We start from the raw sequence: 17334 nt of genomic DNA on the forward strand, positions 1-17334 counted from the left end.
CTCCTAAATGACCTCCCGCCGTCAGCCATCCCTCCTTGTTTAAAGCAATTCATTCGATTTGACGTGAATTGTGCTTCACCTCATCCTCGCCTCTCCAACAACACACGCTCGTGTTGTTGTGGAACAAAGGAGTTCATCCCTACCTTTTGTCTCTATTTGCTCTTGTCATCCCTTCATCTATATGATCATGGCTGTTTTAATGAAGGAAAAATACCTCCATCTTAGAGGAGGGTAAAGATGATTATAAAGTCAAGTGGTCAATCAGGAATCTATTATAAAAAGAGAAAAGAAGTTCAAAGCAACTGGATGGAACAATAAAGAATAGTACATTTTTTCTCTGCTGATCGTGAAATGACGCTTTTAATAAAACAAGTTTGTTTTAGGTGTGTGATTGATTCATGTTGAAAGGAATACTATTGTCTGTAAACCGCAAAATTTTGAAATAGATTGTCCAGTCAACATGTTTCTAGAGAACCCTCACAGTAGGCTGTGGGTCACTAATCCTTCATGGGTCCTTTGAAATATAACATGTCATCAGGTCACTAAGGACCAATCACTTCTCCAGTCTTCTGTATCTATTCCATCTTTTATTTGGTATTTTGGTTTTAAATTTCTAAGTGACACGGACAATATGAAATAAATAACATGACGTGACGCTTTACAGCAAGAAGATTCCAGGTTTGATGCGTCCAGGGTGTTCCCTGCTGTCGTCAATAGTCAACTGGGAGAGGCTCAAACATTGCCTATGATATGCAAAGTGGGAAAACGGATGGATGGATGGATGGATGGATGGATGGATGGATGCACATGTACTGTACATGGCTATAGATTTTTTTAAAAAAAGCTTGACACAAAAACACAGGAAAATTCACAAAACATTTAAAATTCTCTTAGAATCTCTTTGGAAAACGTTCATCGACAGAAAACAAGTGTCTCTCTCAAATAATTTAAACATCAACAACATGATGAGCTAATACAGCCGTAAATGTCATGAAACCCATTATGTTATAGGCCTCTATCTGCTCAGATGCGAATCCACCGTCAACCTCTGCTGTAAATCAGAACTATAAATCAGATATGTTAAGGCTGTGTTGATGTAACAAAAAAGCACATGTCTCGACTGTAAGCCGGAGTCCTGGTGATTCATCATCCTAAAGAACAGCTGAGTGTGACAAGCTCATCTGTCATTCAGTAGAGGTCTCTCTCTGGGATGAAAGACTGAAAGAGGGAGAAGAACAAATAAAGCCAGGAAACACACACAAAAAGCCAAACTAGCTGACTGATTCAGAATCAGTGGAGCTGTAAGGACTTAATGCGAGGTGATGTTATACACTCATGTGCTCCAAGGACTTGGAGCGATCGACTACAGCCTCCAGTGGTGGTCTGCTGAGCTTTGATGCCCAGGCAGGCAGCAGTCACATGACGGGCGCCACCACGTGCACAGATGCACACAGTCGGTGGTGGTGGGGTGGTGAGTGGACGGCCGGTCCAGCTGTCGGGCTGCGTCCACATGAGCCGCTTCAACTGTTCCCTGAAAGCACGCAAAGGGGACGGTGGGGTCCGGTCAGGCTGACTAAACGGCCCTTCTTGGGCCTTGCAATTGCAGACTAACAGATGCTGGCAGGTGAAGGAAACAGCTTCAAGGCTAAAAATAACAACAACAGACAGCAGCCGACTACCAGACACCCAGGAGTCCTTCGAAGTGATAGATGGGGGAATTCTTATGTCAGTTTGAATTCTTTTTTAGCTCTGCTAGCCTCATGATGTCACTCAGTTAGCTGGTCCATAACGACGACGACATCCCAACTGCAGGATATATGATATGATAGTGGAAGACAACCAGTTGTAGCTGCATGTGGACAATCTGTGTGTCCAGATAGTGTGAACCCAGTTATGACAAGGTTTGTTCTTCCAATGTATCTGTTAGTTCCACAACACACACGCAGCCACAATTGTGTTTTGTTACATCCCGCTTCACAGCGGTGATGTATTGTAATTATCAGTGTTTGTGTGTTTGTCCGTCCATCCATTCGTTCGTCCATCCATTCGTTAATCCACCAAATATCTTCGCAACTGTTGCCAATAGAAAGATGAAACAAAAAGCACATTACTCGGGCAGCAAAGGGGACGAAAGTGACATGATGACCTTGACCTTCAGAAAAGTAGGTCAAGGTCAAATTTCAACTTTTGTACACTCAGGAACCGGATAAGATAGAAAGACGAGGGAGAAGGCCAATGTGGGTAAGACCATGGATCAAAGCTAGTGCTTTGATCTATGACAGTAGGTCAGAGCACTAGCTCTGATCTTTGACCTATCCAAGTAAGTCAGGGTAAAATTTTGAAATCAGGGGTGTCACGGGCTGTTGCAGTCTGCGACTGCCTCGTTCTGTTTGTTATTGACGTGAGCAAATGGTGTATAAAAGCTCAAATGATCTATGGTGGCATTGGTGAGCATTGCAGATATCTTCTCTAAAAGACAAGTGTGTGTCAGGTGAGTTGTGACGCATGCATGCAATGAGAGCAACATGAAAATGTGTGTAATGTTCTGTGTGAATGTACCAAAAGTCTTGTGAATTGTAAGTTAGATTGCTATAGATTGACTCATTTATCCAGCACATCCCACAGTTGGAGTAAATGGAGATCTGTGTGACTTGAAGACCAAATCATCACCCTGATTTCCTTGTTGTGGTCCAATTATTATTTGTCCCATTGCTTTGTGATCCAGTTCTGATGCTACATGTGGGCGCTTTGCGTGGTTGACAGAGGTCATGGTCACGCTTATTGATCTATGCTACAGATAAGTGTACGCAACAAGCTTGAAGGCACTGACTGTTTTCCCTATCAGAACCAGCGTTATGTTTTAAAGCTATTTCTGCTGCAGTGGGTCTTCTGTGGAATCAGACAACACCGATTATACCTTCGCTCCCCCCATGCATCAGTGAGGACTGGGTAAACACGACCGTATCGTTGGTTCCCTGGTTGTCCTGCAGGCCACATCTGGTAGGTACTGATCACCAGAAACTCCAAAACACCATTTTGGAGATGCTCTAATCTGGTCACATTGACATAACAGTTTGGTTGCGGTAAAATCTGCTCAGATTCTCACTCGTGTGCTTCACACTTCCAACAAAAACATTTTTTGCTTCCTACAAAATAAAAAACTAACAGGCCATTCTAATGAGTTAATCAGTAATCCACTCAACCTTTCAGTGGTTAGCAAGTTATGGCTGATCAGCGTTCTCTCAAGACATTTTGTACAAACATTCATGATCTCCAGAGGATGAATACTGCTGACTGGTTATCCTGACTTTTTCTCTGGTAACACTATGAGCTTGGCTTCTTTTGCTCACCAGAAATTTACAGCACATTCCACAGGTTACGAATGACAAGTAATTCCTTAACTTCTAATCCAGTGTCACTCGCAGGTCAAACAATTCTCATTGAAATATTGCAACAAGTGTGGCATCAAACTGTCACACAGTTCAACAAAACCAACACTGCTATGTTCAGCAAAGACCACATACATCTGTGTGAAATTAATGTATAAAAGGAGCCCAGTGTTGCGGGGTTTATAGTATGACTGCACACTGAGAGTCTGAACTTCCTCCAAGCACCTCTCAAATATTTCTAACATACACTAATTTAAAGGTCCAGACCAGTCCAGTGCTCACTTTATTCAAGTTTATTTCATTCAATTGTGTGTTGTTGTTTCCTTTTATATACCCAATGGACATTTCCCAGGGAAAACTGCATTGTTTCACACACATTATGATTCACTGGAGATTATATCTGCTCCAGCACTGCAGAATAATGCAGTGGGGAGTGGGAGTCACCCTGTCAGGGCCCAGTATGACGGCTTCCCACCCATTCTGATCACAGCCTGAGGCATACCAATTAGACACTGATCCATAAGAAATACAGGCTGTCCAATATGAAACCATTAAACTGTTTGCCCCATGAACTCCAACATGTGTGTTTTGGTCTTGTGAGGTTAAAGTCACAGCAGTGGTTAGCGGAGATGGCCAGCCTGCCAAAAGTAAGAGAGAGCCAATTTTTTTTTTTTTTTTACCATCCGCACTTTGATCCATATGTGTACCTTAATCGTTTAACCATAGAGAAAACCACTCTATAATCACAGTTTAATTTCATATTGTTCAGTCAAATGTGCTTCTCTCAGTACTTTTCTTTTTACCATCTCTGGAAAACCTTCTGAGTCAGCAGACAGAAACTCAGTCAGAGTACTTCAGAGGGATCAAGCTTTTCCATGGTATGAGAGGGAGCTGGGAATGAGGCGCACAGGATCTGATCTGTGAGCGGCCCTCAGTGCTATCTGGATGACAATGTGGCTCATCGATGAAAACCTTCATTGTCTTTGTTTTTGGTCTCACAGGGATAGCTGCACAAAGGGGTTTTTGTCATGGTGCTCAACCTCACATCTATTCAGCAAACAAGTCAACATTCACTGCTTAAAGGTGATGTATGTAGGAGGTTTTGTATAAATATCAGATAAGAACTGCTACCCTGTTTCTATACGACCGTCCTGCTTTCTGTCGGTGATAGTCAGTAAACTGCATTGGGGGTTTTCAGAGACCAACACTGCAGCATGACGCAGACTGCTCATGGTGATATACTGCATCATTTAATTTCCGTATTATACATCACGATAGAAACCTATATTTTGTGGCTTTGAAATCACAGAATGCAAGAGTGACAAAGACGATGAACAGACATAGCCGAGGTCATCGGTCGCCTGCAGGCACATTCTATAGGGTTTTGTTTTTCACCCTAAAAAGATTCTAGACTGTGTTTTTATGGTCTGGATTTTTCATGAATGACTTTTCAAATGACTCAGTATTGAAAACAAAGACAAACCCCTAGATTTGTCATTCTACAGTATAATGTCAGAATCTTGAAAGCCTTTGAAGCTGACAACATTAACATTCAAGATAAAAAGTCGTCATACAAAACATTGTGCAGCAGATTGCTATTTCACCACTCCAAAAAGGAACAGTAATAACATATCTGTCACCATTGATACTGAAACAAAAGTTTCTTTGCACACAAGCTGCAGAATATTCACACCCCTTTTAGGTCTGTCTTTGGTCTACACACCATATCCTACAGGATGTTTCTGTCTTGTTAACACCCAAGCACTCCTCTGTTTTTAACCCAACAGTTGCTAGCTGCTGTTTGGTGTTGGGTAGATACTGCCCAGTATCATTTAAGTGATATTTTACTGTAAAAGTGTTAATAAGACCAGTGAGAGTAAAGCAAGCAAAGCCATGAAATGGTCTCAGAGGGTTTGTAAATCTTAGAGGAAAATACTTTGTATAGAGACGTGACTCTTTGGGTTTGTGACACAGACTGAGTCCTTTTCTATTACGGTACATATCTGAATCATTCTGTATAACTCCATTAACTCCATTGTAAACTCGATTCTTTCTGTATTATGATCAGCTACTAAATGGAATATTTTTTTAAGAAATCTAGAAACAGGCATAAAATTCATTTGATACCTATGTTTTTTTCCTAGTGCCCACCAGGCCTGCACCAGCCAGGTGACTGCTGCCCTGAGGCGTCGCACGCTTCACGCTGAGACAAGGGCTGGTGAGACAGCAGGCCATGTGACAACATTTTTGTTGTAACTGCTCCGCACTCTCCCACCCTCTGCAGCATTTCATTATTTCCAAACCCATGAGCTCAAACAATTTGTCTGTTCAGCTCAGTCAGCTGTGGCCTTTGATGTATGCTCTCCAGCACTGCCAGCGTGTTCATTGGCTAAACAATAAGTGTTTTTCCAGAGGTAGAAGATGGTTTAAGCACCAAATCCAAGTGGCCACCTCTTTCATTTTTGGTCTGAGTAAATAAAATGTTGGAAGGAAAAAAAAATATTTCTGAAGGTTGGAGTTTGATACTCTCCACCTACACTTCTTGGGGTGGGGTCTTGAAAAATGTTTTAAGCAAGGGCCCGCTGCTGTTTTACAGGATAATAAAACCAAACACATTTGCTGACGGATTCATTAAGTGTGAAAAAAAATCTCTCACGACCATCCACCAAAAACTTCAGAAAGAAAAAAGGAGAGGTAATCCTAGCCCACCAACACAAGAGTTATTTATCCGCACTGCCTGCACAAACATGCAGATGCTGGCAGTGATGGATTAGGCAGAGGCCATCCCAATCATGATAACAGAGTGAGTGCTTTTGGGCCGAGGTGATGTGGACACTGAGGTGATGAAAGTGACGTCTTAGAGGGGAGATTTCTGTCCAACATGCCACTGAGGATTAGGTATCTGGTTTCTCCTCCAGCATTTAATCTGGACCAGAGGGGACAAATGTCATTCTACAAAACAACACATTTTGATATCGCTGGTATCACCTCCAAAGCCAGGTCAATACTGGGGGATTAAACGCCAGCACTTAGAGTGGGAGGGATTGGATTAAGTACGTCATTGTAAATTCCTTTGTAAATGCTTTGGGGGCATAATTTAAAAGTGATAAATTCACCGTATTTAAGAGACTCGTCTCACTGTTTTAGCATTGGTGGGCAACAGAAAGGAGCTGTGGGTGGTCAGAAACAGATCCAGGTGTGACAAAAAACAAGCAACCACGACTGATGTAGAGGGGGGTGCCGAGTTGGTCAAGAGGAAGATTTGTGTGAAATGGGTCAGTTAGATACTAGCACAGGTGTGGACAGTGGAGGAGGATGAAGGTGACAGAGACCGATGGATTAACCCCAGAAAATGGGAACATATTTACCTTGTATGTAGGTATATCTACACCCTAAATACCCATCAGCACTTTAAGAGGAAATCCTGTCCAAACTTTTACTAAAAGGTGACGACTGAAATGTCATTCTTGACCTTGAGAACAGCAGATAACAATACCTTTACCTAAATATCAATGTAGCTGTGCCCAAGAGTTTTATTGAGTTGTGCAGTCTTCCTCATTAGATATGATATACAATGACATTTAAAGACTGTATTACTTGCAGGGGTACTCTACTATGCATTTAAATGCTTTTATGGTGTCCTCTTCATGTCTGCATAGAAAGCTCTAGATGGATATGTTTTATCGTAACATTATAATAGGACAGTATTCATCTCTAGGATAATGGAAAGTTTAAGAACTTAGTAGACAAAAAGAACAGCAGAATCCTATGACGTTGTGCAATAATAATAGTCTTTTATTGCAAACAAAGAAACAAAATACAATCTATGACACTTTCATCTCTGAGTCCTGTGAGATAATCAATCATTCAAAGAACATACAAAATAATTGGTCAGACAACCTCCAGAACAAATACAAAATGCAGTGGAAACAGCATCGCCCTCTCATCTCGAGACAAGAGCTTCTTGGATAAGATAACTTAGATTCTGTGAAAATTAAAAACCTCATACAAAAAATATTTTTCAATAATAATAAAAAAGAAACAGCCAGCATATTTACAAGAACAACAATATTTTCTGTGAATCTGGCTTGAATATTTTCCCAGTGAAACTTTACTTTTACACTTTTCTCAGTAACCAACGTGTTACCTGTGTCTTTTCAGAGTATAAGGCATGGCAGTCAACCTTGTGTCTGTTATTGACCTTAAATATCAAGATGGAAGACATAAAAATGGAGTGGTCAGTCCTCTTCTATCATGATATTAAGAATCTTTATATTAATGCTTTTGGTAATTGCCATTTTTTTTCAAAGTTTCTGTGCATTGCTCAGCCCATCTAAGGCACCAACTATTCAGTAGGGTAGTCCAGAACAAACTGTACATGAACACATAAATCAAACAGCTAATCCTATGTTAACCTAATAGCATTATATACATGTATATAAACATTAGTGATGAGAAATAATGAACCAAGCAGTAGTGAATAACTTAATTTACATGCAACCAGGAAATACGAGTGCTATAAAAAAAACATTCATCACTTCAGTTTGGTTTGCATTCATCCAACCAGTCGTGAAAAAAAAAAGGAAAATTTGGAAGAGCGACAGCAGTTTGCATCGAGTGATTTCACCAAAGCAACAAATGACAGCATTCAGTCAGCCACCCAAAAAAGACATGTAAACATAGATGTGGATTTGCTATAAATCACCTTGAATAAGCGTTTTGAGTTTCCAAATGAAAAGAGAAAAAAATATGAAACCTTAATTCAAAAGCTTGTGGTCTGAGGTGCTGGCTGCAGCAGCAGCAGATGTGTGGCCACTTGATGCACGTGTGTGTGTGTGTGTGTTTGTGTGTGTGATGAAGAGTGTGAGAACACTTAAGAACTTTCTTCTCGTATATCGTTGACCAAAGCTCTGGCATGGGAAAGGGCGGAGAAAAGTCTAAAAAAAGAAGATATGGATGCATACGCTCTATAAATCACCAATGAGAGAGCAGACCCACCCATCCTAATCTCACCGTGTCACACATATACAGGGTTCAAGAAACACGCACGGACTAAATAAGGATTTTTCCAAATATGGTATGATTGATCCTCGTTTCATTCCTAGGAAACAAACAGGGAGCACTAAGTGAGAGATGAGATCACTGATGATGTCAACTATTTGTTGCAACCTAATGTCACCACGTTTGTTTGTAGGAAAAATACATATCCCTTGAGGAGCCATTGCACACACATCTCTAACCTTAATGCTTCTAGAAACATTTTTTTCATACATGGATTGAATTTCTGGTATCCATGATCACTGGGTCTCCTCAGAGAAGCTGCAGCAGAGCCAAAACCAAACATTACAGTCTGTTCTGTGATCTCATGCTCTCACAGTTCTACTTTTCTGTGATGTATTCGTCCAATCACACTTCAGAAACATACAACATAAAGCTGAAGGATTATTTTATTAGGGCTCCTCTTTTTTTTAGTACTTTTTCAACCAATACTTTGCTTGATCACCATTATGAATGATGGCAGTGGAGTGTCAAGCAGGAGCACTGAAACTGTAGGTGGTTTATGGAGCCACATAATGTCAGATGATGACAGCTGTGATCGTCACATCTGGAATTTATAATGCATTACTTTGATCCCACATTTAAAATAAAAGCTATTATGACCAATTGGTTCTCATCTTGCAGACAGAAATCAGAGGATAGAAGAGGGAAAATGGAAAAACCAGCAATGCAGTCTGTTATCATGGCTAAACGGAGAAGGCAGAGGCCTGGCTGTCCTTCTGATAACCATCAGACAGAGTTGTGCTTTTTCACTGCAAGAAAGTGACTGGATCAACACAACTAGATAATAATGTATTTTGAAAAGTCAATTCAATTTACATAATCTATGTTCAGCACTTTTTCTGCAATAGACATCTAATGTATTCATTTTAAAAAATATTTTAATTAGTATTTTCTATTGGTAGTTAAAAGTCGACTATTTGAACACTATATTCAGGTCAGATTTGTAAAGTATCATTGACTGCGATTTCCATATATCATGATTGTCTTCAAAACAAGACAACAGTCATTTCTGGCATTTTAAACTTGTAATGAGTCATTCCACAGCCAGCCCAAATCACTCAGTGACTGACCTCTTGATAAGTCACTTCAGTTCATTTTATTGTAAGTCACCCGTTGCTGATTTAGCATTTTGCACAATTACGTTCAAGCTGTTTCCAGCAACTTAAACAGCAAATAACAAAAAACCCAGAACAATCTGAAGCATAACAAATTTTGAACAAATTTATCTCTACAACAAATATTGAAAGAACCCAGAACAATTCTCAAAAATAACAAATTTTGAACAAACTTATCTCTAGAACAAATATTGAGTTAAAGGAATTACACTACATTATCATGTACAATGCCTTGCGAAAGTATTGGCCCCCCCAAGAATTTTTTTTTGACATTTTGCCACATTTCAGGCTTCAAACTGAAAGATAACAAACTGAAAATATTTTTCAAGAATCAACAACATGTGAGACACAATCGTGAAGTGGAACCAAATGTATTCAACATTTTATAGCGTGTTTAGAAATAAAAAACTGAGAAGCAGGATGTGCAAAAGTATTGGCCCCCTGTTCTCTCAGCTCAGCTAACCGACTCCAGCGGTAAGTTCCCTGATGACTTCTGAATGATTCAATATTGACCCAAATAACAACAATGACAAACAGAATGCACTGATGTGTCATTTGGTCTCACATTTGCACATCCTACTTTTTAGTTTTTTATTTGTAAACACAATATAAAATGTTGAATAAATTTGGTTCCACTTCACGATTGTGTCTCACATGTTGTTGATTCTTGAAAAATATTTTCAGTTTGTTATCTTTAAGTTTGAAGCCTGAAATGTGGCAAAATGTCAACAAGTTATTGGGGGGGCAATACTTTCGCAAAGCACTGTATCTATCACTGTCAGGTGACAGGATTAAAATTCATACAGAACCAGCAGAAGTCATTAAAGAACTGAAAAAAATGTTTAAAAGGGACAGTGATTTTTGTAAGTATAATGCCTGAGTAATTCTCCCTTTAAGTCATGTGATTGACAGTTCTCCCTTTAACATGACGATACATTTTGGGTTTTTAAAATCATGCAGTGCAGCTGGCTTTTAACACAGATTGCAGCAATGATTGAAAAAAAGTCACAAATATGTTAATGCTGCAAGCAATTAAGAGATTACTTTCAAAAAGGTGCAGAAACTGTGAGGTGTTATGGGAGAAGAGCTCATTCACTCAGGCTATCATACTTGACTTACAAGGGTCTGAACATCTTACAAGGGTCTAAACATCTTACAAGGGTCTGAACATCTGACCTGTGACCTGTGTTAAAGACAGGTGCAAACACAAAACAAACACAATAAAAAACCTCATTCCCATCAGTCAAAACTCCACTCTATGTCAGAGCCTCTCGAGCCTGAAGAGCTAGTATCAACAGGATGTTCAAGCATATTTGTAGCCTATTGAAATGCTACAAAAAGTAATAAAAACCACATTTGCGTCCTTAATGTCAACAGGTTACACTCAAGGCAGAGCAGTATTGTTCATAGAGCTCATTGTGGCACTGAGCTGAGACACTGGATTCATCCTTTAACTGAAATCGTTGATTTTTATATCTTGTTGCTCCTTAAACAATCTCAGTCGGTCATTTGTCATTTTGATTTCTTCACCTCTTTCTTCAGACATACCACTCCCGGCGTGAGATCACAGAGCCGTCTAAGTGGGACACATAGTCGTTGTCCCCACCATTCTCAATACTGTCCCCCGGCAGGTGGGGGGAGCCGTTGTTCACTATGGGGCTCTGTAGAGGAGGCTCACTGGGGTGCATATTTTGGATGTTATAGGGATCTGGATAGTAGTTCCCCTCCTTGAGGAAAGTGTGGGCATCCACCGAATCAGCCCAGTCATCCCTATCCTTATGTTCGGGGGTGTAGTCGGGGTAAATGATGTCTCCCCCAAGTTTGGGTTTAAGATCCTGGCTCCCTTTGCTTGTCTTGTCTCCATAGACCTCCTGCAGCTCGTGTGGTTGCAGCACATCCAGCTGAGACTCTCTCTGCATGTCAGAGGGTCCCAGGTACTGTTTGGTGTAGTAGTCTCCTCTGAAGGTGCGGCGCCGTCGCATGAAGTACACCCCGCCCAGGATCAGCAGTAGGCTCAGGATCAAAATGCCACCCACAACTCCACAGATTATTATGCTTAGACTGCCATCAGTTGAGGTGTGATGCGTCGGGGGCGAAAGCAGAGCTGTCTGCCGGTCTGCAGTAGTGCTGGTTTCAGTCATGTCAGAGCAGAGACATGTAGTGGTGCTGGGGGCAGCTGTGGTGGGGGGAGGATCTGCAGAGTGGACATGAGATGAGAAGATTTAAACAGAAAGGATGGACAGCAGATAGTATTAGGACTCGTGAAAGAAGAGGAGACAAATCACAATTACATTATGTGGTGACCAAATAGGCAAGTCTGAAAAGTGCAATGTTGGACTAGAGACATGGATCGTCCAGTTACTGGAAAATATTCCTGTCCAATGTTTGAATAGGTCTTAAAATGTAAAATCAAGAAATGTGAAAAAGCTACTTAAAGACAATCTGCGTTTTTACAATGAATTTTGTCCAGAGATGTTTCAGATGTAACCATATCCTGTTACTGACGACCAGTGTGAGCATGAGATAAAGACAGAGCGAGGTTGAACAACAAAGGACGAGCATGAATGGGTGATTATGATTAGCCCACGTCTCTTTACCAAACCCTGCTGTGGAGGAGTCATGTGAGAAGATGAAACGCTGGGTGATCGATGTGAGGTCACCGCATCTGTATTTGTCCTCCGGTGGCCGACGTTTGTGATACCAGCCGGTGTCAGAGAGGAAGGGGGTGTGTGGAGCTCAAGGTCAGGATAAGAGTCTCCATTCTGACCTCCAGCCTCCAGGGTTATGAGCTGCCTGATACCGCTAGTTGATCGCAGACTCATCAAAGGCCTGCCTACACAGCAAGATGGTTCGCATTAATATGGGCCTGCATCAACAGGTTTTCAGGCACGATTTAAAAAACATGATTCCCAATGGAACCATATTGAGTCCCACGGATTCTGTTGCTGGGTAGGATGGATGGCCTTTTGTACATCAAGTGTGAGGCTGAAGGAGCGTTGGTAAAGTGAAATCATGTGAGAGGAAAATGGAGAAAACTCAAGGTGAGTAAAATGATTTACTGGCAATTGTCTTGGTCAGTCGTCAGTCCAACCTTGGAGTGTGACATTTTAACCTTGTGTAAATGAGAACCATCAGCAGCCATGTAGCTCATTATCTGAGTGACAAGCAGCCAAAAACACAAGGCTGTACAGACAACTGGGAATGGAAAACAGCTACACCAAGCAACCATGGAAAGGGCGAGTACAGCTGAGCACAACCTGACCATCTCCATACGAGAGGGAAGTCAGAAGTCTCAGGTTTTAGTATCTGACAAGAAAAGCAATAGAATTGCTTCATATAAGTCTGTCCTGTACAGGATGTCAGCTGTGATTTCATTTGGAGCAGGACTGCACACCAGTTCTGTACACAGATAGAGTCTGACAGCCTTGTTGGGACTTCTCCAGCTTCTTCCTCTCAACTGTGAGAAATGAAAAGGGTCGTGTGTGTTATGTGTCTGAAAGTAGAAGTTGCTTTGTTTGGAAAAGAATCAAGTGGAGAAGTGACAATAACAAAGGATGCACAGTTCCCAAGATTCACCTCCTGACTTTACACTGACGTAAAATAACAAATGGAAAAGACAGAAAATAACTGGACAGTGTTTAAAGAATCTAAATGAAGGAAAACCCCTTGAAATGATCTGTGGAAGTACCCTTTTTGGATCTTCTTTTATAATCTACGAAGTGACAAGTAAATTACCTTCATACACTTCACACAGTTTAAAGAGACAAATATATCACTGCATACTGGTTAGTTATATCTATATACTGCAAATCTGTGAAGTTACTTATGTCCTGCTGTGAAAATGAAAACACTTAAACAAAACAAAGACAAACATTGCGTGGGTCCATATTTTGCTGACTCGGTAGAGGTAAACATCTTCTTTCCTATCAGGGAAATCTTATGTTGCCAAAACCACAACAGTGGAAACGTTGGGTGCTGATACTCTTTATCTGCCCTCGGCGCTGCTCTGTTGCCAGGAATTTGTGAAAGTGGATCTGGGCTGGGACAATTATACGGAGGCTTAACTCTGCTAGAAGTGTTGAACAGCAGGGTGATCGTACTGAGTGGGTAATCTTACATCAAAAAAGGCACGACGGATGTCAAAAGCTAAAGTCAGATGTTAAAGGTTATTTACTTAAGTAAACACAGGGTTAAAAGGTATCCCATAGCACTTTAGGCTGAGTGGAAAAGAAACGTACCTTGTATCAAGAGGTCTATATCTTGACTCCGGACACCAATCTCATTGGTGACTTCGCAGCGGTATATACCAGAGTCATTGCGCCTCAGTGGTCGAGTGAAAACCAAGCTCTCGTTTGACACTTCAAGACCCTTGGGCATCACTCCATCCAACCTGTGCAAAAATGAAAGCTTACATGGGTCACAACACAATTAACACACCATCAACATACATGGATCACAACACAATTAACACACCATCAACATACATGGAGTTCAGGATGATTTCATGACAGAATGTCTTCAAAGATGTAAAGATGTGGCGTTCTGCTGGTTTTGTTGACTCTTTTACATGATGACATAATTACGTGATTTTGATTGTTTAACATGAGCACAAGTTCATCAAAGGGAAACTCTGCAGTTAAGAACATGAGGTTTGGACACCAGAGATAAAATAAATGTAAACGGCTTCTCAGTTGAGACCTTGCTTCTTCTTTTAAAAGCAAGATGATGACAAAGCACTGCCAGGAGGACAGAGGCATTCTGAAGCATGTACCATTCGAAGGCTTTTATTTATAGCACGGAGTATGGGGGTGGGGGGGCATTGACAGCTCCAGTATCTGGGCTCTGAAATTATGCCAGAGGTCATTTATAGACAAACCGTTCTTCGCTTTGCCATATCTAACTTCAATGGTTCAAACAGCAGCTGATAGTAATCCCTCAAAATGTTTAAAAAAAAAAAAGAACTATCAAATGTGTTCTACATTTATGCTAACACTGCTACCTGCAGGTTATATGTTCAATAATGAAGGACTACATAGGTCCTACTAGACCAGGCATTTAAGTATGAAATTACAAGCAGACATAAAAGTTTCCTTCTTTGCATCAAATCTTCATACCAGCACTGAATCAAACAAATGACAACAAAACAGTTACAACAGATAATTTGGATCAGATGACAGACTAATCAGGTGACATCCCTTTGGAGGTATGGAAACGTCTAGGAAAGGTGGCTGTGGGGGTTTTGACCAGGTTGTTCAACAAAATTCTAGTAGTTGGGAAGATGCCTAAAGAATGGAGGGAGTATACTTGTGCCCATTTATAAGAACAAGGCTGAAGTGCAGACAAATGCAGTCAGAGCAGTGAACTAAAGCACAACTGAATTAATCCACAACTTAACAAACTAACAGTACCACATGCACATCCTTCTGTGATTGGACGGCTATATCCATGATAACAACTTCTCGCTCTAGCTGTTCTCATTACTAACAAACACAACTATTGTCACTATTTGAGTTTAAAAACACAGACACTCTAAACATCTCTCATGAAACCGTCTGACTATGTGCATTAACTTAAAATGATTATCCATAAATTTCCAGTCTCCCAGTGAATGTGGCTGGACAAATATACACTTTTGCCATCCAACGCGGTCACAACGAGATGCTTTAGAGCATAACACAAACCTTAGGCACTGAAATGTTGGAAAATGTGTGACTATCTCTTTCCGATGACAAGTCAGCACTTTTGGCCTTCACAAAGATGATTTCATCATTAGAGAAACTTGCATTTCTGTTTGTTTCAATGCCACACAGGTTGATGCTTACTTGTAATCTTGATTCACCAAAGTGGCTCAAGCAATCAAATCAAACATTTTAGACGCAGTCTCAGCGTTTTACCACAGGAAGAAAGCAGATGGTGATGCTCACCTGGTCCATGTGGTGAGATTTGGAGGAGGGTTGGCTCTGGCTCCACAGGTGAGCTGCACATTCTCTTGACCCACATACCAATATTTATCGCGTGGATAAATTGTTATCACTGGTGCATCTGTAAACAAGAAACAGGACAAAATATTGTGATCATTTAGAAAGACTGACATTTTGATTCATTCTTTTGTCATCCTTTTGTAACCCTCTAACACCGTGGTGGACCCCTGTGGTCAGGGAAGCCATCCGACTCAAGAAGGAGGCTTTCAAGGGCATGTTGTCCCTGTGGACTCCTGAGGCAGTTGCAGGGTACCGACAGGCAAATGAGGAACCATCCAAGTTTTATACTGCAAGGATGGGACACTTGACCTCATCTGAGGAGGTTGTCAGTCGTTGGAAAGAACACTGAGGAACTCCTGACTCCAACTACCCCAACTGACCCGTCCTCTGTTGCAGAGGCAGAGCTGGAGGATGATGGGGGATTCGAATCAATCTCTCTGGGCGAAGTCACCGAGGTAGTTAAAAAACTTCACTGTGGCAAACCCCTGGGTGTTGATGAGATTTGCCCGGAACTGCTGAAGACACTGGGTGTTGAGGGGCTGTCATGGATGACACGCCTCTTTAACACTGCATAGAAGTCTGGGACAGTGCCGAAAGAGTGGCAGACTGGGGTGGTGGCTCCCCTTTTTAAAAAAGAGGGACCAGAAGGTGTGTGCCAACTACAGGGGCATCACACTTCTCAGCCTCCCTGGGAAAGTTTACTCCAAGGTAAACTCCTTGGAGTTTGGGCATCTTGTGCAGATGCCTCTGGGGCGCCTCCCTAGGGAGGTGTTCCTGACACATCCAGCTGAGAGGAGACCTCGCGGCAGACCCAAGACCAGGTGGAGGGATTACATCTCAACACTGGCCTAGGAACACCATGGGATTCCCCAGTCAGAGCTGGTGGATGGGGCCGGGCAAAGGGAAGTTTTGGGTTCCCTGTTGAAGCTCCTGCCCCGCGACCCGACTCTGGATAAGCGGAAGAAGATGGACGGATCTTTTGTCATCTGAAGTTGTCTGAGCATAATTTATCTCTATTTCAAAGGGCAAAAGTGTGCGACTCAATAATCAGTTATTGTGATATCAGCAACCCGGTCAGAAATGAGCTTATCCAGAAGGAACAAAGCCTGCATTATAAGCACGGTAGCAAGCAATGACAAAAAACAAAGCCTGTGCAGAACCGTAGCATGGTGCAGCATCTGCTGGTGAGCGAGAGCCAAGAAAACAAACAAATGACCCCAGGCTGCTGGGAAGTTAGAAAATGACACTCTCTAAGACAGTGGATGCAGTGCAGCTAATAATAAAGTCCACTGCTTTACTACGACAAAGTTAAACCAAAACAAAAGGAAGACAGGAGGATAACTAAATGAAGCCGAGCACATGACACTGTAATAAAACAAGGCAAACACTGACTTAGGAATCTAATTCTTTGTTTTGATTTCTCTGGAGGACAAATGGAAACTCACTACAACGCACAGGAAGATGCCTTGGCTAACTGCAACCGTTGACCCTTTTCGTGATGCTGAAGCTGTGCTTCTTTTGAGCTTAAAATCCCTTGACTCTGCATTTGACGTGATTTATTGAGCTGGAAAGCCTCTTTCTTCCTGTATTAATCTTGGTTGCTCTGTGCCTCATTCACTGCCCCCTCCCCAGCACCCTGCTGCTACTTGTGTTGCTGCTGACGCCTAATCAATATTTCATAACATACCTTCATTAGCCTGCACTCACACAGTCCAAACACACACTAACACTTATTACTGCTCACCCAGTGGGTAGTCATCAATGACTTTAACATTAAAACAACTCTCT

The 17334-nt window shown here is 41.5% G+C and overlaps 1 protein-coding gene across 2 annotated transcripts in view; it reads right to left on the bottom strand.

Annotated features, from left to right (window-relative positions):
- Positions 1-7164: 7164 nt before the first annotated feature.
- Positions 7165-17334, bottom strand: part of LOC137597057 (nectin-3-like protein) — a 30258-nt gene continuing 20088 nt past the window's right edge. The window contains exons 4-6 of one of the 2 annotated variants that reach the window (XM_068317974.1): positions 15490-15607; positions 13804-13955; positions 7165-11759 (exon numbers count right to left, since the gene is read on the bottom strand). In XM_068317974.1, the coding sequence (XP_068174075.1) occupies positions 11104-11759; positions 13804-13955; positions 15490-15607 (926 nt within the window). In that variant the 3' untranslated portion in view covers positions 7165-11103. Of the gene's footprint in view, positions 12399-13803; positions 13956-15489; positions 15608-17334 lie in introns of both variants that reach the window. The other variant, XM_068317975.1, reaches the window with a different exon arrangement.

The sequence above is a fragment of the Antennarius striatus genome, chromosome 6 (genome assembly GCF_040054535.1).
Source record: "Antennarius striatus isolate MH-2024 chromosome 6, ASM4005453v1, whole genome shotgun sequence".
NCBI classification, from domain to species: domain Eukaryota; kingdom Metazoa; phylum Chordata; class Actinopteri; order Lophiiformes; family Antennariidae; genus Antennarius; species Antennarius striatus.